Source organism: Trichechus manatus, unplaced genomic scaffold (assembly GCF_000243295.1).
Source record: "Trichechus manatus latirostris isolate Lorelei unplaced genomic scaffold, TriManLat1.0 scaffold00074, whole genome shotgun sequence".
Taxonomy (NCBI): Eukaryota; Metazoa; Chordata; class Mammalia; order Sirenia; family Trichechidae; genus Trichechus; species Trichechus manatus.
The window spans coordinates 5556530-5582508 of record NW_004444010.1 but is presented as its reverse complement, the minus strand read 5'-3'; the positions used below and the strand labels follow the sequence as shown (position 1 = coordinate 5582508).

Below are 25979 nucleotides of genomic sequence, written 5' to 3'. Positions count from 1 at the left end.
GCAGAACTCAAATTCTAGTAAGAAGATCAGACTTAATGGCCTGACTGAGACTGGAGGAACCCTGGAAAGCACGGCCCCTGCATTCTCTATCAACCCAGAACTAAAACAATTTCCGAGGCCAACTCTTCAGACAGGGATTGGACTTGGACAGTGGGACATATAAAGTGATACTCGTGAGGAGTGTTTCTCTTAGCTCAACTAGATACAAGAGACTAAATGGGCAGCATCTGTCCAGATGTGACATGGGAAGGCAGAGAGAGTTAGGAGCTGGTTGAACGGACATGGGGACTCAGGGGTGGAAAGGAGGAGTGTGCTGTTGCAGTATGGGGGGAGCAGTTAGGGTCACATAACAATGTATGTATAAATTTTTTGTATAGGAGCCTAACTTGAAATGTAAACTTCATTTAAACTACAACAATAAAAAAAATTTTTTTTTAAATCTTTAAGGGCTAAAATTAGATTGGAAAAATATGAGCAATACTAAAAGTTGAAGGAAAACTTATAAAGTTTAAGCAGACTTTCTTCCAACAACAGTTATGTTTTATGGTATATGGGCTTACAATAATTTCCACAAACTTTTAGGTAACTTACTGATATTAAATTGACTAAATACATATTTATCATAATTTAGGTTTATATACCTTTGCTTTTCATGTCATAGAAGAATATATATATGTATACACATATATGTCTGCTAATGAATGCGTTCATTTTTGCCATTTACAGGGATGCACTGTAAGAGGTATGCAACAAAGGTAACGTTTAAGAGGTTTACTGAAAAAGAAATTTATTTGACATGGTAAAAAGTTTTATCTGTCTGACTAAAGTTTAATGGTTTAATTTATCAGATTTTTAGGAGTTTTAATGTTAAATAGCAAATAAAACAAAGAATGTCTTCTTGCTGTTAAATTAACAAAATTTTCTTTGATTTCTGAGTTAAAGAGTTAATTTATTCTTCCTGTAATCTGCCTCGAAGAGAAAGTTCAGTCTCTCAATAAAATAAGATTTCTGAGTTGAAAACCACGTCACATGGCTTTAGAAAAAAAAAAAAAAGCTAACGTTTTTACCTTTAAGATCTTTGGTTAAATAATAAGTATTATTTCTTGGTAACCTATAATAAACTACTGACAACTTTGAAACTTCATGGAAAGCCACACAAAAATTTTTATAAAGAAAAAGCGCTCAAAGTTTTATTTGATATGTTATAAATTACACGTGACATGATTAGAATCAAGAGACGTGCCTGATTCTCTTTGGGTTAAACAGTATTTCCTCTTATGTTTTTGGCTAATATTGGACAACAAACGCATGAAGTTGTGTCATGATTTTATTGTTGTTTCTTTATTGTTAACTTGGTCCCAACTTTTTTTTTTTTTTGAATCTAGCATCATCAAAGCCAATGGTTTGATTGGGGAATTCAAATCGTTTACCTATGAAGTTTTTTTTTATTACTATTCAGGTATTTAGAGATTTGATAATTTTGCCATAGTCTTAGTATATCCTGTCTATACGGTATTATGCTTCAAGATTATTATGTATTATATCTGAAGCTCTTTAAAAGTATGGTTAGTGGTTACATTTGGAAATATTTTTATCTAAAGTTTTTTTTTTTAATTGATTTTATTTGGCCTTTACGTCATACTTTTATTTTAATTTCTATCATGTCTTTCACTAATAAGAGTATTATTTTATAAATTAATCACGGCCATATTAAGTTTTGTCATCTGCAGATAAGTTTTTACTTTGCTGATTTGCTGAAAATGCTTGACCAAAATATCTCAACAAAAAGATGGACTATATTGGACTTATGACAAAGACTGTGACTAGACTAAATCAAGATTCCAGAAATCCTATGTACAATCTGATGGGCTTACAGACTGCGGTTGATCCAGAATCACATGTAACAGAAATTAACTGTAAGACTGAGTAAATGAAAGGATACTATGGGTTTTTATGTGGGAATACTGCTGATGTTTTAAGGTCCTACTCTCTGGATATAAGAAACTATTTTCCTTTCTCCTAAATTAGCTAACTAATGAGTTTAGATATTTTAACTCCTGAACTAGAAGTTCTTGTTGGTAAACTTACCAGAGTTGTAACTATCATAACCAGTTAAGTGTCTGAAGTTTGTTCTATGATTTTACAAATTAAATCAGCATGAGATTTCCTATTCTCTCAAGGAACAGTTTGTGCCTTAATAGATAAATATTGCTGTGTTTATATTAACATGCTATGTGAGGTTTTGCGGAATGTAGTTGCTATTGAGGCAAAAAGCTACTGACGTGAAAAGCAGTTACTGATGCTACTTATGTACAAACACTTCATGAGATTTGTTTCCTTGGTTCAAAGACCCTAGGGTCATGGTTTCATTGGTTATTTCAGACAATTGGCCTGATATTATTGTTAGTGTTCCTATTCTGCCTCCTAGTTCGCTGTACAGTGCCTGGCATCTTAAAAACCAGATGGTGCCCAATTACCATTTACTGAATATTTTTGATCAAAGATTCTATAGTGAGATCATGATCCAAAGGAGGGAACCATGAAAGAGTTGTCATTCTCCTGGAATCCAGATTTCTGGCTTTCAGGGAGTTTAGGGTAACTGCCTTTGGGTGTTCTTTTGAACCTTGAGGTTTGAGAAAAAGAAAAAACTGGTTCCTGAACCCACTCTGAGTCAAACAATAGTCCAGATAAACTAGTGGGACCCTTTTGCTCTGGGCATTGTGCTTTTATTTATTTATTTATTTTGAAGAATTCAGTCTGTTTCAGGAAACTAACTCCAAAGATCGGACTGTGAGTTAAGTTTAGGGTAAATCAGTGATTGGTTTAATTAGTCTTCAAGACAGTGTCTTGAAATACATCTGTTTGCAAACAAACTCTCACCCTCTTACTATGCTGAAAATTATGTATCTTAAACCAGGTTCTCAGAAGAGATCGACTTCACAGCTCAGACTCCATCTTGTCTTAGATTTCACTTCTGCTTCTAAGGAAGTGACCCATGACTGTTAATAGGTAAACCAAGGAGGGACAGCTTGCCCTCAGGAAGAATACTTAGTATGTTTTGAATAGATTAACTGGAGACATCCAACAGGAGAGGTCCATCCTGTATTATCTTGCTAATCATGTACTCTTAATGAAAACTTGTTTGTCACATGTAAATTCTTCTGTATCTTCTGTTTTCTCTAGACAAACTTTGAGTGCTCCTTATGGCTGTATATTTTTGTGTGGCAGATCCAACTATACTAATTTAGGTGATCCCTTTCCAACTGACAGTGAATTTACATGGGTAACCTCTTGTTTACATTTCTAGTGAATGCATGGGCAATGCACTTTTGGAACTTTAGGATTATCTTTAGATATTCATAGTAATGATGCTAATAAATATTGGAAAGGTAATGTTAATTTGCTACCCATTGTAAAAGGAGAGTCAGAAGAAAATCCATTGGTCCAACACTCAGGGTATGGTTGGTAGCTTTAATCCCTAGTTATGGTATATCTGAATTGAAGAAATCTATCAATCACTATGGGACAAACAGCAGACAAAGTTGCTAGTGGGATGGAAGCACAACAGCAATCTCTGATCTTATAAATCAAACTAACATGAGATAACAGAATAGCCTTAGATTTCTGTTAGTCCAAGAAAATGTAGTCTATGCTGTAGCAAATACCTCTTGTTACATTTGGATAAATTAACACAGGAGAAGTAGAACAAGTATACACAGAATTAGACAGCAAGCTAGTTGGTTACACATTGTAACACTCTTCCAAACACCAGATTTATCTGGTTGATTACCATCAGGAATAAGTACATGGGCTAGATCACTATTGCAACGGACAGTAATAGTCTACATTGTAATAGTATTAGGCATAATAAAACTTATCTTCTATTGTCTTACACACTTAAAAGACAAAAGAAGCCTCAGGCTAAAATATTGACGCACAGTGAGTCTGCTCACTGCCGGCAATGGGATTGATGAGAACATCGCTCTTACTTAAAATCCTGGTGAAGAACCAAATGGTATCCGGTGGAAAACCAGCACCGTGAATTTAAAGAGCCTGCAATGGCCACCATCTAGGAGCGTGACTAAGTCCAGGTATTGATCATCAATGTTTTATCACCAATCTCTGATCAAAAGAGGGAATGATTTAGGAAATAATGTTGGAGGTGTTATTCTCTGTCCTTGAGCATAGAGAATGTGACCTAGTTGGAGCTGGGCTCACAAGGACTCACAAGGACACATCAACTGGGCCCTGAGGTATAAGGACAATAGCTAGGATAATCTTGGAAAATATCTTTTAGGAAATCTTTTACACAAAGCCAATCAAACAGAACACAAAAGACTTTCTACTCTTACCTTTTTCTATTAGCATTTAGTGAATAGAAATTTGTTGGACCAATGAAGATCCTCCTGACTGTCTTTACTGAAACCGGTATCAATGACTGTTAAGAAAGACAATTCAAAATGCAGGATCACAGTTTCTAGCCAATCTGTGAAAAGATGAAGCTTTCGATGGTTTTACCCATCTTGTAATGTTAATATATACTGATGGCCCTGTAACGTTCCTTGGACTCTGGGCAGACATGGCTCTAGTAGCATGCTTGTCCGTTTTCCCATTCTTGCCTCTTCTGTAATATTCTTTGGACTCGAGTAGACATGGCTGTGACAGCATGATTATCCGTTTCCCACTTTTGTCTGTTCTGTAATATTTCCTTGGATTCAGGCAGACATTAGCTCTGGCAGCAGGCTTGTCCAATTTCCTACTTTTGTCTCTTTAAATATATGCCAAATAAAACTTTATTTTTGCTTTAAAAAAAAAGGTGTTCTATGACAAAAGTGGCTAGTTCAATTTGCAACAGCAACTCGGCCATACAAGTGTGTTTCCTTGAGACAACCATCATACTTTTTATGCAGCACGTGTTTTATGCATACTTCTGCTTTGTCACATGGAATATAAGGAGACATATATATATATACATACATATAACACAAAGAATGAGATTTCTAGAAACTAGTAATTTTTTACTGCTTCATTAAGGACATTACGTGAAATTGGCTTTAAAAAAAAATGTCTTGAATGTGAGGAAGGGAAGAATTCAATGACTAGTAGCACAGTTTAGGGTCACTGCCTTGATCTGTGCTAAAGTGCCAACAGTTTTTGCTTTTGCACCACTAGGGTAATGTCAACACAGTGAAAAAGACAAATAAAATCTTAGTAATACTATAGAAATAGTTTTGACTTTGTGGACTTCCTAAAAGGGTCTTGGGCATCCCTAAGGGTTTGTAGACCACCCTTCCAAAACCACTGATTTAGGACCAAAAGAGCTGTTTTCCAAATATGCAAAAGACTGTCATGTAGAAAATGCCATGCCCTCTATATCACTAGGGCAGACCCAAACAAATGAAAATAAACCAAAACCAAAAAAACGATAGAAGTTATAAAAAAGATTTCAGCCAAGTTAAGAAACAATCTTTTTTCCGTTTTTAAAAATTAAGGTACAATTTATAAACAGTGAAATTCATCCTTTTTAGTGTACAGTTACATGGGTTTTGAAAAAGGAAGAAAAACAAATAGGCAATCTAGCAAAAAAAAAAAAAAAATTGCCACCACAATCAAGATCTAGAACAGTTACATCTCCCCCCAAATTCCCTCATGCCCCTTTATAGTTAACCCATCCCCACACATCAAGCCCTTGGCAACCACTGATCATTTCTGTCCCTTGAGCTTTGCCTATTCTAGAACGTCACATAAATGGACTCATACTGCATGTAGCCTATTGAGTCTGGCTTCTTTTACTAAGCATAATGCACTTCAGATTCATTCATGTTTGTTCCTTTCTATTGTTGAGAAGAAACCCACTGCATAGACGTTAAAAAGGACATTTTGATTGTTTCTGGTTTTTAAAATTATGAATAAAACTATTACAAACATTCTTATGCAGGATTTTATGTGAACACAAGACTTCATTTCACTTGGGCAAATGCTTAGGAGTGGGGCTGCTAGGTCATATGGTAAGCATATGTTTAACTTTATTAGAAACTGCCAAACTATTTTCCAAAATTGGCCATACTACTTTGCATTCCCACCAGCAATGTATGAAAGTTCCAGTAGCTCTGCATCCTTGTGACCACTTGGTATTGTCAGGGTTATTTTGTTTGTTTTTTTAAATCCATTTGCATAAATGTATACTGGTAGCTCACTGTGGTTCTAATACTTATTTCCCAAGGGTGGTGCAATGGTTAAGCACTTGGCTTCTAACCAAAAGGTCAACAGTTCAAACTCACCCAGAGTCTATGCGGGAGAAAAGACCTGGTGATCTGCTCCCATAAAGATTACAGCCTAGGAAACCCTCTGGAGCAGTTTTACTCTGTCATACAGGGTAGCTATAAGTCAGAATTGACTTGACAGCACACAACAACAACATGCTTCATAGCACCTTGTTTAGATCAATGAATTACTGGCTGACTCACTCATACCTCAGACTAAAAGGAAGAAAACTTAGAAGGGCTATTAATGAACTCTACAAAGTTTTAGAATATTATAAAGTGTAAATCATAATACTGGAACAAGGAGGCAACCTCTTGGTGTTTAAAAGAGACAGTCAGATAATTTTAAAATAATAGTACTCTCATTAATTAATGAGCACACGGGATGTAAATCAAACTTCCTCTCACACACATACTTATAAAAGAAATCAGACAAGGAGAACAGACGGGACTGGATAAAGTCATGAATCAATAATGAGTTATTTTCATTCAGGGCCAGCAGTGACTACAACACCTTTAGTATCACTGGTCACGATTTACCAGGACCGAACGAAACTCCTTATTATGACTTTAGTTTTGAATATGTTTAATGTACAATTAATCGATGCTTTTTCCCCAGAATAGTTTTATAACACTATATTATGACAGTAATACTTTTAGGGCACTGCACTATTTTGGTATTAATCTAGACCCCTAAAACGTACTTGGAAGTGCCAGGGAAAGTTGAGGAATTAAAATATAAGAGTTTTTTATATTTAGAATGGAAAAGTATTAATGGACTGCCTGTCATTTATTGTAAACTCAAGAGTATTTCACTATAAAATGCTAAAGGTCCCTATGAAACCTTCCTAATGTTTCATTTCTAATGTCCCTATGTTACTAATGCAACTTTCTAACGTTACTATGAAGGTAAAAGTGTAGCCAATAAAAAATAAATAAATAATTATGGAAGCAGTGAAATTACTGCTACCAAATTTAATTCTCTTTACACAAATCCTGATTTTATCATTTTAAATAACAAAGATTTCACCATAAAACAACCTTCTAAAATACCAGTAATAGTCCTCATTCCTCATGTCAAGGAAACTTTTAAACTGATAATAAGTAAATTTATTTTACATAATTTAATGAAGTTATTAGAGTAGAAAACAACATGTGTTGTATTTACCACCTGCTGAAGTAGGACTGAATCATTCAACACCTGCATTTAAATGTGAATAAAATCTGTGCCCACACAGAGCACAGAAGAAATAAACACATAAAAGAAACACTTTAAAGAATACTTAAAAAAAGAAAAAAATACTTGAATGCTATATTAGGAGTATATAAAAATTTCTAAAGGGGTGGTTATTTGGGTAGGTTGGAAAAAGTCCCACAGACTTCTGTGCTGTATTTTGAAAGATGGACAATGTTGAAAAAGGAGGAATCTTGAGGGAATATCACAGACACATAAAAGTTGTAGGATATGCTCTGAGAAATTTGTTGTGAGTGTAATATAGAGTACTATGTAGAAGATCTTGAAGGGTTTGTTGTTAGTTGCTGTCGAGTCAGCTCTAACTCATGGTGATCCCATCTATGAAAAAGAAAAACAGTGCCCAGTCCTGTGCCATCTTTATGATTGTTGGTATGTTCAAGACCATTGTTGCAGCCACCGTGTATTCTGAGTGCCTTCCAACTTAGTGAGCTCATCTTCCAGCACTATAGCGAACAACCTTCTGTTGAGGTTTTCCATAGGGTTTTCAATTGCTAAATTTCAGAAGTAGATCGTCAGGCCTATCTTCCTAGTCTGTCATAGTCTGGAAGCTCCACGGAAACTTGTCTACCGTGGGTGACCCTGCTGGTATTTGAAATATTAACAGCATAGCTTCCAGCATCATAGCAACGTGTAGGCTACCACAGTATGACAAACTGACAGACAGGCTGTGGTCCTGAAGAGCTCCATGTACAATATCAAAGTATCTGAACTTTATTATAGGAAATGCTAAGCCATTAAAGGTTTTCAAGCAGGGGAGCAATGTGATGAAATCTGTGTAATACAAGGTAGCTAGCAGAAGAAGGGAAAATGCACTGGGGAGTCAGTGGAGAGCAAAGGGGAGACTGGCCACAGGAAGATCAGTTGCAAAGCTACAGTTGATATTAAGAATACATATGAGTAGGGCTTGAAATAAGGACATGACCTTGGGGATGAATGAACTGGGAAAATGAAAGCAGGGACAAAATAGAAATATTTAACAAGCAAAATATATAAAACCTTTGCATAATGTGAAAGATTCGAAGGTAACTTCTAGGTTTATAGTTTAAGTAACAGTAAAAAATGTGAAGTTTTTAAATGAAATTTTCACGTTAGTATTTTAAAAAGTATTTTCCTATGTTATGCCATGAAATTGGTTTACTGCCATACACACAATCTTGTAACATCTCTAAACACCCTTAGCTAGCTTAAATTCTTAAAATTAGTATGTATTATAGCCTCTGCTGAATTAAACTAAGATAAAATTAAAGACTTGGGTCAGTTGTTAAACATCCATAACAAACAGTCAGATACTGTCATCAGATACTGATTTTTTAAAGACAGAATTACTTTTTTTTTAAATATATAACACTTAGGGGTTATATAAAGCCTTATTATTATTATTATTGTAGCTAATATGTACCGAATGTTTACTTTGTTGAGGATACTATGCTGGATACTTTATATGTTATTTTCTCACTTCTTCCTCAAGAAGATGCTATTTATCCTCCTTATACAGATTAAGAGACTAAGGCATAGAAAAGTTAAATAACTTGTTCATGTCACACAGCAAGAAAGTGGTGAACTCAGGATCTGAATCCAGGAAGTCTGACTTGAGTCTACTTTTAACCACTATTTTGAGTAATGTATTAATTTACTCCTTGGTTTTAGTGAATCGATTGGCATTGGGGTAGTTTAAGAGAGCAAAGGGGAGACTGGCAGTAGGAAGAGCCGTTAGGAATCTATTATAGTAGTCTAGTACAATATCATTAATGAGTATTTTTAAAGTAAGTATTAACTGTATTCATCATTAGACACTGAGTCCATTTACAGTAAAGCCTTAGGAGAATTATTTCGCCAGAAGAGTGACTAATAAAGAGTTATCAATACCTGTGAGGAACATGCTCCCCGGAACAATCAACCATATGAGACCAAAAGGGCAGCATTTACCCAAACACAAAAGTTCAGAAGGGAGGACGGGGCAGGAAAGATTGGCGAATGGAAACAGGGAACCCAGGGAGGAAGTGGGTAGAGTGCTGTCACAGTGAGGGGACTGCAACTAATGTCACGAAATAAAATGTATATAAATTGTTGAATGGGGAACTAATTTGCTGTGTATAACTTTCACCCAAATCACAATAAAATATTTTAAGAAAAAATGAGTATCAAAGAATGAACGAAGTCAGAAAACTATCTGAAGAATGGTCAGGGGGACATTAACGTTTTAAAGGTCCTAAGTTTAGTAAGCCTCATATTTTGTGAGGGAACAGGAATGAGATAACATTTTTCCCCAATGTAATTCACTTAATATTTAGGCTCAAAACTAGAATTAAAAAGTATTGGTTCTTTCAAAATCACTAAGTATTTCCTTTAAGCATACAATAATCCCTCAAAGATTATTATGATGAAAACAATAAGCAATCCCTTTTTATAGATAAGTGAAATCTAATTTATTAATTACCAAAGTCTAAGACACAACTGACACTTCTTTAATTCTAAACCAGTTGTAACTCCAAAAGATAACTCAAAAGCTGGGTTTAAATACGTTTTTCAATTCTACCAATACCGCTGCATGTAAAAATGTACAGGCACAGTATATCACCTACCAAAATGCATACATATTATAGGTTTAGGTTATTAAATTCTGTTGGGCATATTAATATACTAAGTACAAAAACCAACCCATTGCCATTGAGTCAATTCCAACTCACAGTGACATTACAGGACAGAGTAGAACTGCCCTATAGCGTTTTTTTTGTTTGTTTGGTTTTTATTGTACTTCAGGTGAAGGTTTACAGAACAAATCGTTTCTCATGAAACAGTAGTACACATATTGTTTTATGACATTGGTTAACAGTCCCACAACATGTCAACTCTCTCCCTTCTCGACCTTTTTTTTTTTGGGTGGGGGGGGCGAAAATATACACAGCCAAAGATACACCGTTTCAAAAATTTCTACATGCACAGTTCAGTGACATCGACTACGCTCTTCCAATTGTGCTGCTATTCTCACTTTAGATGAAAGCTTACAGAACAAAATAGTTCCTCATTTAACAGTTACTACACATGTTCCCCTATAACAATGGTTAACGACCTCACAACACATCAACACTATCCTTACTCAACCTTGGGTTCCCTATCACCAGCTCTCCTGTCCCCTTCTGCCTTCTGGCCCGTGTCCCTGAACTGCTGTGCCTCATTAGTCTTAATTGGTTTTATGGGGCTGTCCACTCCCCTGGCTGAATAGTGAACCTCAGAAATGACTTCACCACTGAGCTAAAAGGGTGTCTGGGGGCCATACTCTCGGGGTTTCTCCAGTCTCCTTTGCCCTATAGCGTTTTCAAGGAGTGGCTGGTGGATTCGAACTGCCGACATTTGGTCTAAGTATAGTACACTGAAAGATATTAAGGTCTTTATGTAAGTATAGTACACTAAAGTATATTAAGGTCTTAAAACAAGTGAAGAAAAGTGGTGGTAAAAGTAAATACACAATCTAGTTCATTTATTTGTCCATCTACCCAGTATTCATCTACCCAGTATTTTTTGAATGCCTACTTTTTGTCAGTAGTATGCTAGGGAAAAAATTCTGGGTAAAACTATAAAATCCATGCCACAGATATAAATATGACAAATAAATGGTGATAAATATTAGAACAAAGCATTTTTAGTTCCAGGCTTAGTGTGGCTGGAGCACAGAGCATAAAAGAGGGTGGTATAAAATAAACCTAGAGAGGGGTGGCAGGAGCTAAATCATGCAGGCCCTCAAAAGACATGACAGGATTTTAATTTTATCCTAAGGACAACAGGAAGGCAACAAAAGATTTTATTACAAGAGTGCAACAAAAACTAGTATTTTTAAAACACTATTTTGGCTGTCCTGTGGGAAATGAATTAGAGAAGATTAAGTACCTGTGGAAATCTACTAAGAGGCTACTGTAGTCAAGTAAGTAAAGGATAATAGTAGTCTAGGTTAGGATGGCAATGTCTATAGGCAGATCTAACAGATAATTTGAAGACAAAAACAACCAGTGTTGGGCATAGGATGTGAGTTTTCCAAATTGTCTATTTTCCTTTTTTTTTTAATCTGTCTATAGTTTTAATGGTACAAATAGAAACTAAGTATGACCTATTATTTAATTACAATTACAGGCAAAAAGTTGAGTGATAAAAGACTGTGCAACAAATAGGAGTAATTAAGAAACATATCCATATACTTAATAATGGTAAGCCAGATATAAAATAAAAAACATGCTTATACTATTACACATTTCCACCAGAAGTCTTGGAAACATTACAAAATTTATGTTATTATACAATATAAGCATAAATATCAAGTTGCATCAAAAGTAATGGACCACACATTGAAAAATTTTATAAGCACTGGCTGCCAAAATTCTAATCTGCTACTGATTAACAGAAGAATGTTAATCATTTGTTTCAGTTGTAATCTAATCCTCATGCATATGTAGAAATGGGATGTATATGTGTGTGTGTGTGAGTATATATAGTAACAATAAAGGTGCATAATTCCAGGAAAACCCAATTTACTATTGGTAAATATCTTACAATTTCATCAAACAGAAATATAACTGCGGAAATAAAAAAAATACATTATTACAAAAATAAGTGTTCCAACTGCCACCTGTAAACATCACCAAAATGAAGCTAATTTTAATTTCTTAATATTTGTATATGACTTAATAATTCTGTATAACGCTTAACACAGATTATCTTCTTGCGACTAAAGTTTTTTCTTAAAATTTACAAGCAATCTAGAAATCCAAATTCAAATTGCTTTCCCAGAAGAACTCTGAACACCAGACTGAATTTCTATTGTACAAAAATAACCCTGAAGGCAGAATCATAGCAGTATGTAGGAGAAAATCCTTACCAGTTTTTCATCAACTGTGATGAGCTGTGTGTCTCGAGTTTGGTCCCGTGCCAACCTCCATGTGGAAGTGCTCCACAACCTACAGTGCAAGACGTTAAGTTAAAAAATAATCCATGCAATGAGAAAAGAGAAGCAGACAAATCTTATTTTAAAAAAAGAGAGAGAAGAGGGCACAAAAACCCTTTTTCTCCCCAATTAGTTCTGTCTGCTGAGTTTTTGGCAGACTCTCTTTTGACAGTTCACAACAGGCTGCACTTTATGTCAGTCTACAGGGTCTCTGTCACAGAAAGGCCACTAGTGACAAGGACTGTACTGCTCTCTATGAGTGTACAGTGGCTGGTTTGTCATGACTGGATAGAAAAATGCAAAGCTATATCAACTGTTTTAGAATTATGATTCCTAAATGATGGTATCAGAAAGGAAAAAAAAATCTCAAGCGTATTCTTAACGGTCTAAAGTTGTAGAATTACATAAGGTTAACAAATAAAAAGTTTCTTCACCCTAAATTCAAAACAAAATAGTTTAAATAGGAACGATATGTATGATCAATCGCTAAAGGAGGACATCACGTTTGGTAGAGAGCCAGCAAGGGCGAGGGAGACCCTCAGTGAGATGGATTGGAACAATAGCCGCAATGGTGGACTCGAACATGCTGGCGATGACACGGATGACACAAGATCGAGCAACATTTTGTTCTGTAGTACGTAAAGTCACCATTAGTCGCAGTCAACCTGACCACAGCTAATAACAGCTTAAAATATACATTGCAACATGTTTACAAAATTCACTCTGAGGGGCTCAGGGAGGGTGTTGGGGGGGCATCTCTTAAAGGCTAGCAGGTAGCCTCCTGATTTGAAACAGGAACAATAAGACTGTGTGACTACTGAACAGGAAAGATTTGCAATACATGCTAAGATAGTGAATTAACTAACTAAATAAGTAACTACGGACTCCAAATGGAAGCTACAGATGCAGCTAATGATTTGCCATCCACTAACTCTCACACAGACAACTTTGTAGTATGATCCTCTAGTGAAGAACAACAGAAATTATTTATTTAATGATAGTTAATAATTGTCCTGCACAAAGCTAAAGAAATCAAGCAGTATAACATGTATGTAATGTAACATTCTAGAAAATTTAGAAAAGGTGAGGGTAGGAGAGTTAAGTGTGGGGAGGAGACTTTAAATCACATCATCACACCAATCATCACTATTACATTTTGCCTTATTTCAAGCTACTTTTTATCTTTATGTTTTTGAAAGTTGTAACCATGTAGAATTATAAAGAAAAACAGATCAATTATGAGTTGAGCGATTATTACATTGCATTTCCATAGGGGCTTTCTAAAACAAACTAGAACTATACAGATTTCCACTTCTTACAATCACATACACTATATACTAATTTCCATTTGTTAGAATCACATACACTACCATCACTAGAAGAAACTTGACAGCAACAAGCTGCTCGCTTTACAGATTTCCAAAGAATGAAACACAGGTTCAGAGAGGGTAAGTCATTTGCCCATAGATAAAACTATTAATTGGTAAAACCAGGGTTAGAAACTAAGAGCTGGAAGTCTATTTCCTCTCTCCTTGAATCTGAGCTCTGTGATTGCTTCATCAACAGAACAGAGTAGAAGTGACACTATGTCCATTTCCAGGCTCAGGCCTTAAGAAACTAGCTGTTACCAGTTCCAGTCTCTTGGAACACTCTCTCTAGAGACGTTTGCTCTTGGAACCCAGCCACCATGTTGTAAGGAAGTTTAAGCTGTCCCCACAGCAAGGTCCATTTGAAGAGGAACTGATAGTTCCTCACATGCCAGCCATATGAGTGAGCCATATTGGAAATGGATCCTCCAGCCCCAGTTGAGCCATCCCAGCTGACACTGCATGAAGCAAAGATAAGCTGTCCCTGTTAAACTCTGCCAAACTGAAGACTTGTGAGCAAAATAGATGAGACTGTTATTGTTTTAAGCCATTGAGTTTCAGGGTGGCTTGTTTCCAGCAACAGATAACAAAAACATCCCCACCAGAAATGATCTGTTGGACTTTTGGACAAACTAAAATTTCTAATCCTACAGAAATTATTAAGGAATCAGTGAATCCTCAGCCTTTTGATCAGAACCAATTTATTAATGTTTTGTTGTCAATTTATCACAAATTGAATTAACCCAAATTCACTTCAAATTAGAAAGTGTTTCATTCCATGCTGAACCAGAAGGAAACACTACTGAGAGTTCTGAATGAAATGATAACATAATAATATAAATATAGTTGTTGTTATTTGGGTGAATCACCTTTAAATGTATGATCTTGAAGGCTTTCAAGATTCTGAATCAATAGAGAAAATTTAACTTGGCATCAGCATACTGTACTCAACAGACAGAAGGCAGAGAGAATCGACCGTTAATGGGAAAACTAAAGATGACGGGTCAAGGGAACTTTTTATATTTTGGGAAAATATCTGGAGTAAAAGGAAAGGTAAAGATTCTACAAATATTTTTGTTAAGTGGAGTGGAAATAATAGTGAAGATAATTAGTTTATAATCGATCCACAAAACCATAGGTTCTTTGTAATTTAATTTAGATTTAGCACAATAATTTCTAACCTTTATCTATAGTACTTAATGTTATCTTAAAATATTCAGCTCAAGTCAAGTCAGCTCATAGCTGTCCTTTCTCCCATTATTCTCAGCCAGGTGGAACTTGTGGCAAGAACCAATAGCAGTTGTGTCTCTGGACCCAACTCTGGCCAAAAATGTCAACTAATCCTTTGAGAGTCATCCAACTGACTAAGGAAAGATTTGTGCAAGAGGGATAAGTGTAATTATGCTCACATACCAGACTCTGGAATGGAACCTAGGAATAAGGATGAAAACAGGGCGAGGCACTGGAGGGCATAATGGAAAATATAAAGGACAAAGAAATATATCCAAGTTTATAGCAACAGGTTTTCAAAATAAATATAAATAAGATAAAAATAAGGGGAGTAAGTAAGAAATACAGATGCCACAGTGATAACAGTAATTATATCACAAAACACAAATAATATATGTAAAGTTCATATTTAGGAAGGTCAACTCATTGAAAATAATAACACTACTGATTTGGAATGTCCTAAAAGGAAGAGTTTGCTGTATTTTAGCTTGTAAAAAAGCTGGAAGCTAATACACGATAAAGATGCCAATTATTCATCTATAAATTAAATAGTGATAAAAATCCTAATGGGATATTTTATAAAAATTAGATGATTCTCATCAGGAAGAAAAATATTCATAAAAATAACGTAGGAAATTTTGAAATAAAATGACAAGGTAGGATTTGCCTTGCCAGGTAACATACTACAGTAATTAAAATATTTGGTATTAATGCAGGCACAGATCAATAAAACACATCAGAGTCTAAAAACAGACTATTTAGGTCTGCAAATTTATTATATATTAAAGGTACAATTTCAAATCAGTGGTGAAAGGCTAGACTATTTAATAACAGATATTAAGACAATTAGCTATCCTTTCATTGAAGAAAAAAGTTTGAATCCCCTTCCCACACAGTTATATCATATACCAAAGAACTGCAGATGGATTAAAAACTATATGCGTATATATATACACACAAACATACATACACACACACATATATATACATATATACAATGTGAGTGTACAAAATACTGTAATAAAATATACAAAAATATTTTTGTGACCTTCGGTGGGTAAAGCCTTTCTTAACAAGACAAAGTACTCAGAGACTGTGAGAGAAAAATAACTTTTGAACAACAAAATACACTTAAACTAAAAACAAAGGAAAAATGAGAGATAGCAGGTATAACACATATAACAGAGAAAAGATTTCTATTTAGAATATATAACGGACTCTTACAAATCAAGACAAAAATTACCAAAAGCAGTGGGGAAAGGGGTGTAGGGGAACAAAAGTATTACAGGAGTGAGAAGAAAACAAAGGGAGATTTTTCACTTTTACTCAGAAGTGTTTTTATATTGTCAAATTATAACAATAATTCTTTCAAGTATTACTTATATGATTTTTAAAAACAACATCAATACAACTCAGATGCAATCTTCAGATTTATAATTGGTCCAATGACTCTCCCCCCAAATCTGATTCTGATCAGGTAATAGCTTGACAAAATCCTTTAATGCGCAGCAGTTTTTAATTTTGATGAAGTCCAATTTATTTTTTATTTTGTTGCTTATGCTTCTGGTGTTGTATCTAAGAAACCACTGTTGAAAACTAGGTCCTAAAGTACTACCCTTATGTTTTCTCCTACGAGTTTTATATCTTACATTTAGGCCTTGGATCCCATTTTGAGTTAGTTTTCATACAGGGTATGAGCTATCCATTCATGTTCACTCTGTTTGTGGAAATCCAGCTGTTCCAATACTACTTATTAAAATGAGACTATTCTTTCCCCATTGGACGGATTTAGCATGCCTGTCAAAGATCAAATGGTCATACACATGTGGATTTATTTCCTGACTCTTATTCTATTGCATTAGTCTGTATGTCATCATCACACCAGTACCAGGCTGTTTTGATCACTGTAGCTTTATAACATGTTTTGAGAACGGGAAGTGTGAGTCCTTCTACTTTGTTCTTTTTCAAGATGCCTTTGGCTATTTGGGGTTCCTAGTAGTTTGAGGACTGGCTTTTCCATTTCTGGAAAGAACACTGCTGTGATTTTGAGGTACTGTGTTGAATCTATCGATTGCTTTAAGCAGTACTGACATTTTACAATATTAAGTCTTCTAATCCATGAAGGTGGGATGCTCTTCCATTTATTTAGATCTTCTTTAATTTCTTTCAGTAATATTTTATAGTTTTCAGTGTACAAGTCTTTCACCTCCCTGGTTAAATTTGTTCCTAGGTATTTTATTCTTTTAGATATTATTGTAAATGGAATTGTTTTCTTAGTTTCCTTTCTGGATTGGTCATTGCTGAGGTATAAAAATCCAACTAATTTTTGTGTGGTATCTATATACAATGGAATATTACTCAGCCATAAAGAGAAATGAAGTCTGTAAACCAAAGCTAAGAAGTTCCCTGAATACAGTCAAACACTTCAAGGGACGCAGTAGCAGGGGCACGGGTTCTGGGGGCCATGCTTTCAGGGGACATCTAGGTCAAGTGGCATAACAAAGTTTATTAAGAAAATGTTCCGCATCCTACTTTGGTGAGTGGCATCTGGGGTCTTAAAAGCTTGCAAGCAGCCATCTAAGATGCATCAATTGGTCCCAACCACTTGGAGTAAAGGAGAACGAAGAACACCAAAGACACAAGGCAAGTATTAGCCCAAGAGACAGAAAAGGCTACATAAACGAGACTGCATCAGCCTGAGACTAGAAGAACTAAATGGTGCCTGGCTACCACCAATGACCACCCTGACAGGGAATATAACAGAGAGCCCCTGATGGAGCAGGAGAAAAGTAGGGTGCACAGCTCAAATTCTAGTAAAAAGATCAGACGTAATAGTCTGACTGAGACTGGAGGAACCCCAGAAAGCATGGCCCCCGGACTGTCAACCCAGAACTAAAACAATTCCCAAGGCCAACTCTTCAGACAAGATGAGACTGGACTATAGGACATAAAATGATACTCATGAAGAGTGTGCTTCTTAGCTCAAGTAGATACATGAGACTAAATGGGCAGCTTCTATCCAGAGGTGAGATGAGAAGGCAGAGAGGGTAGGAGCTGGGAAATCAAGGGTGGAAAGGAGGAGTGTGCTGTTACAGTATAGGGAGAGCAATTAGGGTCACATAACAATGTATGTATAAATTTTTGTATGAGAGACTAACTTGAATTGTAAACTTTCACTTAAAGTACAATAAAAAAGAGAGAAATGTAGTCCTAATACATGCGACAACATGGATGAATCTTGAAAATATGCTGAGTGAAATAAGTCAGTCACAAAAGGACAAATATTGTATAATTCCACTTATACGAAATATTTAGAATAGGCAAGTGTAAGACATCCCTAGGTGGTGTAAATGGTCAATGTACTCAGCTGCTAACAGAAAGGCTGGAGGTTCAAGTCACCCAGATGCCCCTTGACAGAAAGGCCTGGTGATCTATGTCTGAAAAATCAGTCATTAAGTATCCTATAAAGCACTAATTTACTCTTACAGACATGGGGTTGTCATGAGTCAGAATCAACTCCAGGGCAACTGGTTTTGTGTGTGTGTGTGTTTTCTTTTTTTAAACCCGAGGTGGACAGGTGGGAGATTCACTGCTTAAAAAACACAGAGCTTCTATTAAAAGTAATGGAAAAATTTGGAGGCAGACAATGGTGATAGTTGTACAACATGATGAACATAATTCATGTCACTGAATTGTACATGTGAAGAATGTTGAAATCACAACTGTTTTGTTACAGTACGTGGTGCAATGGATCGCTTTTATATGGCCTTTCTAGCCATGATCTTGTAACTCCCACCAAAAGACTGGGTGGGACTATCCAAATAAGGTGTTTGTGGCCCACCAAGAGGATTGGACAGCTTGTTAATACTACAAATAAGGTGTATGGCAACCTTGCTGGGAGTGGGGATATGCGAATAAGATGTATGGAACCCTAATGAGGGGACTGATCGGTTTTGCCATCCCACTAGGCTTAAAATGAGCCATCCCAGAGTCAGATGGGTGAACCTCACTACCATTAAGTAGAAAATAGAAGAGGAGCACATCCTTTGGACCCAGGGTCCCTGCACTGAGAACCTCCTAGACCCAGGAGACAGAAAGCTGTAACACAAGAGACAGTACAAAGTGGCAAGAAGTGGCAGCAAGCACAGCAGAGAACCAGCAGCAGCAGAACCAGGAGACTGGCAGGAGATGGCGCAGTGGACTTGCCAGCCCATGGAGCAAGAAAGCTGAGTGCCTCTGGGCAGGAGGCTTGCTGGAAAAGTGGGATGGATGCCTCCAGGCACTTGGCAGACATAGGGTCACCAACCCATAGAGGGAGAGAGCTGAGCACCTTCAGGCACAAGGCCTACTGGTAGAGTGGGGTGCCTCTAGGTACTTACTGGTAGAGCTAAGAGCTTTGTAAAACTTGCCTAGCAGGGCAGAGGCTGGGCTGAGGGGCCAAGAGTCCAACGGCCAGAGAGAGGCCTGTCTGTAGGCATGGCTGAGAAGAGGCTGCTCTGATCGAAGAACTGTATTCTGAGTCATCCTTGATCCTAAATTGTAACCTATTACTTCCTAATAAACCCCATAACTGTGGGTATGGTCTGCGAGTGCTGTGTGCCCATTGCAATGAATTATCAAGCCCAGCAGAGAAGTAGAGACTGCCACCGGAGGGACAGCTGGTGTCAGAATTGGTAAAAAAAAAAAAAAAAAAAAAAGTTTGGAAAGTGGAAGCATGTCTGACCTCTGCCTCATAACAATCAGCCTTGGGCTGTTGATGCTGATAATAATTCTCTCCCCTTGTGAAGTTAGACCAGAAGGTCAGATGCCCCAACCACCCTGCCATATTCTAGTCATATATATTTACCATAATAAAAGAGGGAAAGAGGGCGGAGAAGAAATGTAGTACATACATACAATGGAATATTACTCTGCCATAAAGAGAAATGAAGTCCTGACACATGATACTTACATGGATGAATCTTGAAAACACTATGCTGCATGAAATAATTCAGTCACAAAAGGACAAATATTGTATGTTGTATGTCCCACCTGTATGAAATAGGCAAAAATATAGACAGCAAAACTTATCAGTTGTTACTAGGGATGGGAGGGAGGGAGAAACGGAGAGTCTTAGCTTAAGGGGCACTGAGTTTCTGTTAATGGTGGAGAAATCATTTGGAAATGGATAGTAGTGATAGTTGCACAATATGATGAACGTTACCAATGTCACTGAATTGTACATGTAAAAATACTGATTTGGCAAATGTTTTGTTATATGTACTTTACCACAATAAAAAATTTAAAAAAAAATCAGTGAGTATGATATTATATTAAAATTCAAAGTATAAAATAAATATACTTCAGTCCATACCAATACAAATAAATGATGGAATACATTTTTTAAAAACTGAGGAAGAAGGGACAAACCATCCTTACAGAAGAATTCCAGAGTAATACAAGTAAGTATTCCCCTCTCCAAGCAGTGAATTTAATTCACCTTCCACTCCCGAGTGTGAGGTGGACTGAGACCCACTTCCAAAGAACAGAGTATAGAAAGGGGGAAAATAATAACTTCACAGTGCAGAAACCTGGCAAATACTACCTAAACCAAGTGAGCAAGGTTAACATCATCAGTGATAAGTTTTGATAACATATGGCCCCTTATATGTGATGAAAAGACATTTCATCTCTGTGATACTGTTCCCCCAAACCCATAACCCCTATCTAGTCATGAAGAAAACATCAGACAAACCCAAATTGAGGGATGTTCTAAAAAATACCTGACAAGTACTCATCAAGGTTATCAAGGCCATGGAAAACAATGGAAGAGTGAGAAACTGTCACAGGCCACAGGGGATTAAGGGACATGATGACTAAATGCAAGGTGGCATCCTGGATTGGATCTTGGAACACAGAAGGCCCCTGACATGTAGAAAAACTGGTTAAATCAGAATAAAGGTTGGAATTTAGTTGGTAGTACTATACCAACGATGGTTTCTTAGCTTTTTTTTTTCCCAACGATGGTTTCTTAGCTTTTTTTAAAGATTTAATAAGTGATTTATTCTTTTTTAATTTTACTGTGTTTTAGGTGAAAGATTACAGCACAAATTAGTTTCTCATTCAAAAACTCTATAAATTGTTTTGTGACATTGGTTGCAATCCGCACAATGTGTCAGCACTCTCAGGTTCCCCGTGTCCACTCATCCAGGTTTCCTGTCCCTTCCAGCCTTCTCGTCTTTGCTTTTGGGCAGGTGTTGTCCATTTGGTCTTGTATACGTGATTGAACTAAGAAGCATGCTCCTCACATATGCTACTGTTTTATAGGCCTCTCTAATCTTTGGCTGAAAGGCAGACTTCGGGAGTGGCTTCAGTTGAGTTAGTAGGGTGTCAAGGACCATAGACATAGGGGCTCATCCAGTCTCTGTCAGAAAAGCAAGTCTGGTCTTGTTTTATGAATATGAATTTTATTCTATGTTTTTTTCCTCCTCCCGCTCTGTCCGGAACCCTCTATTGTGGCCCCTGTCAGAGCAGTCGGTGGTAACCAGGCACCATCTACTTCTGGGCTCCGGCTTGTGGAGGCTGTGGATCATATGGTCCATTAGTTCTTTGGACTAATATTTTCCTTGTGTCTTTAGTTTTCTTCATTTTCCTTTGCTCTGGACAGGATGGGACCAACAGGTGTATCTTGGATTATGGCTCGCAAACTTTAAAACTGCAGATGCTACCCACTGAAGCAGGATGTAGAATATTTTCTTTATGAACTATGTTATGCCAATTGAGCTAGATGTCCCCACAAAACATGGTTCCCTGCCCTTAGGCCCAGTAACTCAGTCCCTCAAGGTATTTATATGTGTCTAGGAAGCTTCTATCACTTTGCCTTGGTGAATTTGTGCTGACTCCCCCATAGTGTTATCTTCCCTTTCGCCAAAGTTAACACTTGTCTACTTTCTAGTTAGTGTTTTTCCCTTCCCACTCCTCCCCTCCCCAGTAACCATCAAAGATTGTTTTCTTCTGTATGTAAACTTTTTCATGAGTATTTATAACGTGGTCTCATACAGTATTTGTCCTTTTGTGATTAACTTATTTCACTCAGCATAATGCCCTCCAGATTCATCCACACTGACATGTTTTGCAGATTCATCATTGTTCTCTATTGTTGGGTAGTATTCCATTGTGTGTATGTACCATAGTTTGTTTATCCATTCATCTGCTGATGGGCACTTAGGTTGTTTCCATCATTTTGCTATTGCGAATAATGCTGCAATGAATATGGGTGTGCATGTATCTACTCATGTGATGGCTCTTACTTCTCTAGGGAATATTCCTAGGAGTGGGATTGCTGGATCATATAGTATTTCTGCTCCTAGCTTTTTAAGGAGGCGTCATATTGTTTTCCATAATGGTTGTACCATTTTACGTTTCCACTAGCAGTGCATAAGAGTTCCAATCTCCCCACAACCTCTCCAGCATTTGTTATTTTCTGTTTTTTTGATTTGTGCCAGTAATGTCGGGGTGAGATGGTATCTCGTTGTAGTTTTGATTTGCATTTCTCTAATGGCTAATGACTGAATTTCCTTATGTATCAGTTGTCTGAACATTTTCGTTGATGAAGTGTCTGTTCATGTCCTTTGCCCATTTTTTAAATGGATTACTTGTCTTTTTGTTAGTGAGGTGCTGAAGTAGCCTATAGATTTTAGAGATTAGACCTTGTTGGATACGTCACAGTCAAAAATTTTTTTCCAGTCTGTAGGTTCTCTTTTTACTCTTTTGGTGAAGTCTTTTGTTGAGCGTAAGTGTTTAATTTTTAGGAGCTCCGAGTTTCTAGTTTATCTTCTGGTGTTTATGCACTGTCAGTTATGGTTTGTACTGTATCTATGCCATGTATTTCTTAGGGCCCCTAGCGTCCCTATTTTTTCTTCAATGATCTTTATCGTTTTAGGTTTTATATTTAGGTCTTTGATTCACTTGAGTTAAGATTTTGTGTACAGTGGTTTCTTAGTTTTGCAAACATACTATGTAATATAAGACACTGACATTAGGGGAAAGTGGATGAGTCATATACAAAGTCTCTGTATTATGTTTGCAACTTTTCTATAAATCTAAAATTATTCTGAGATAAAGTTTATTAAAAAGTAAACAGAATTCTGACACGTAAAGAGCTCAGAAGACACCACTCCCACCTTAACAAAAAAACTAAACAAACTGAAAAATCAATGACTTCTCCTAGATCAGACCATACCGTCATACCGAAAACTGGAGAAACAGAAAATACAGAATATGCCAAGATCAGTTCACAGGAACAGAAGCCTCTGGAGCCAGAAACTGGTAGCTAGTCACTGCCATGTACATGGTAATTGCTGGAGCCTAAGTGTAAACTAGCTTGAGAGTAAAAACCTCCTGAAGGCTCAATCTTAAGACAGTCCTTAAATTTTAATAGGTTTTTATCTCCAGGAATCCCACAAGGTACTCACAGTGAAGACAGAACAAAAATCCTCTTATTTTGGCAGGAAGAGGGGGAAAGTTATCATTCTGAAATATGTCCAGAGCATTCTCTTAACAAGGCCTGCCCTTTAAGGAAATCTATCTGACCTGAGGGAAGGGCAACAAAATAATTCCACCCCCCTCCAGCTTTCTATCTTAATGTAAGCAGGTGGAGGAGGCCAAGGAATGCTCCTGAAATTCAAAACCAGGGATTCAAACCCAAAAAAAACTGAGATTTAATCATAAGATTATAGAAAGCTTCCACTCCTCAAAACCTTACCACATCAACAAGGCTCCAGTATAGTTAAGAGCAGAGAGTCCTGGCAAGACACATCCTGTACTTAAAAAGGAGTTTTTAGGAAAACCCAAAGACAATGAAAGGGAGAAGGAAAGGGAAAGAGAGGGAAAACTGAAGGAAACTGAAACCAAATAGTAAACAAAACCCAGCTCCTAGCCAGATGAACACAAAACCACATATCAAAAGACTAATTACCTCAGTTCCTACTGATACATCATTTCCAATTTACAATAAAAAACGATAAGGCATGCTAAAGGCAAGAAAAAAACATAATCTAAGGAGACAAAACAAGCATCAGAACCAGACTCAGATATAACATAGATTTTGGAATTATCAGATAGGAAATTTAAAGCAACACTAATTAATACGTATAGGGCTCTAGTAAAAAACCTAGCCAACATGTAACAACAGATGAGTAATACAAGCACAGAGATGTAAACTCTTAAGAAATAATCAAAAGAAAATGCAGGATATAAAAAAACAGTGTAAGAGAAACAAAGAAGGCCTTTGATGTGCTCATTGGTAAACCGGAAACGGCCAAGAAAAGAATAAGAGAATCTGAAGATATGCCAACAGAAACTTTTCAAACCAAAATGCAAAGAGAAAAAAGAATGGAAAAAAAAATGGAACAGAATATCCAAGAACTGTGGGACAATTACAAAAGGAATATGCTGTGATGAAAAACTTTGGTTTTTATAAGAGTTATAATTCAGTCTTAAGTATTACTTACTATATGGGATAGTTAGGAGGCTCAGGACAAAATTAAGTACCTTTTTTTCTTTTTATAATCTTCCTTTTAACGTTTTTCAACATTCTTCGCCAACACCATAATTCAAATGCATCCATTCTTCTTCAGTCTTCCTTATTCATGGTCCAGCTTTCGCGTGCATTTGAGGCCACTGAAAACACCAAGGCTCCAGTCAGGCACACCTTGGTCTTCAAGGTGACATCTTTGCTTTTTAACACTTTAAAGACGTCTTGACTGATGTTTGCATTAAGTGTTGATTGTGGATCCAAGTAAAATGAAATCTTTGACAACTTCAATCTTTTCTCCGTTTATCATGATGTTGCTTATTGCTCCACTTGTGAGAATTTTTGTTTTCTTTATGTTGGGGTGTAATCCATAGAGAAGGCTATAATCTTTGCTCTTCAACAGTAAGTGCTTCAAGTCCTCTTCATTTTTTGTAAGCAAGGTTGTGTAATCTGCATATCGTAGATTGTTAATGAGTCTTCTTCCAATCCTGATGCCCCGTTCTTCTTCATGTACTCCAATTTCTTGTATTATTTGCTCAGCACACAGACTGCGTAAGTACGGACACACCTTTCCTGACTTTTAATTGCAACCCAATGGATACTGACTTGCTTCCACCTTCTCCCCCCCTTTTCCTGCAATCTATTTCTTGAAAAGCAAAGATGTCAACTTGAAGACTGAGGTGCGCCTGACCCAAGCCATGGTGTTTTCAATAGCCTCATATGAATGCAAAAGCTGGACGATGAATAATGAAGACCGAAGAATTGATGCCTTTGGATTGTTGCGTTCGGGAAGAATACTAAATATACCATGGACTGCTAAAAGAACAAACAAATCTGTCTTGGAAGAAGTACAACCAGAATACTCCTTAGAAGCAAGGATGGCGAGACTACGTCTCACATACTTTGGACATGTTTTCAGGAGGGATCAGTCCCTGGAGAAGGACATCATGCTTGGGAAAAGTAGAGGGCCAGTGAAAAAGCGGAAGACCCTCAACACGATGGATTGACACAGTGGCTGTAACAATGGGCTCAAGCATAACAAAGATTGTGAGGATGGCGCAGGACTGGGCAGTGTTTCGTTCTGTTGTACACAGGGTTGCTATGAGTCGGAACTGACTTGATGGCACCTAACAACAACAACATTTCTTGAAAACAAAGGGTTGTTTGTCCTGCAGAGGTCTGAAGGTGGATGATCACATCCCCATGGGGTTATTTAATGTGGTATCCTGGCCCCATATTTTGTGTGAACTACTTGTGACTTCTGTCTTGCTAACAGACTGTATTGCCTCTCAGCTTGTATACATTCAGGAAGCAAGCTGCCATGCTGGAAAGGAATATGTGGCAAGGAACTGAGGGCAACCATAGCCAACAGCTAGTAAAAAACTGAATCCTGCTAACAACCTGTCAGCTTGGAAGC

The 25979-nt window shown here is 36.8% G+C and overlaps 1 protein-coding gene across 1 annotated transcript in view; it reads right to left on the bottom strand.

Annotated features, from left to right (window-relative positions):
* Positions 1-25979, bottom strand: part of NDUFS4 (NADH:ubiquinone oxidoreductase subunit S4) — a 179611-nt gene that overhangs the window by 115786 nt on the left and 37846 nt on the right. Inside the window, exon 2 of the mRNA XM_004380460.3 lies at positions 12386-12464. Coding sequence (XP_004380517.1) covers positions 12386-12464 — 79 coding nt within the window. The remainder of the gene's footprint in view (positions 1-12385; positions 12465-25979) is intronic.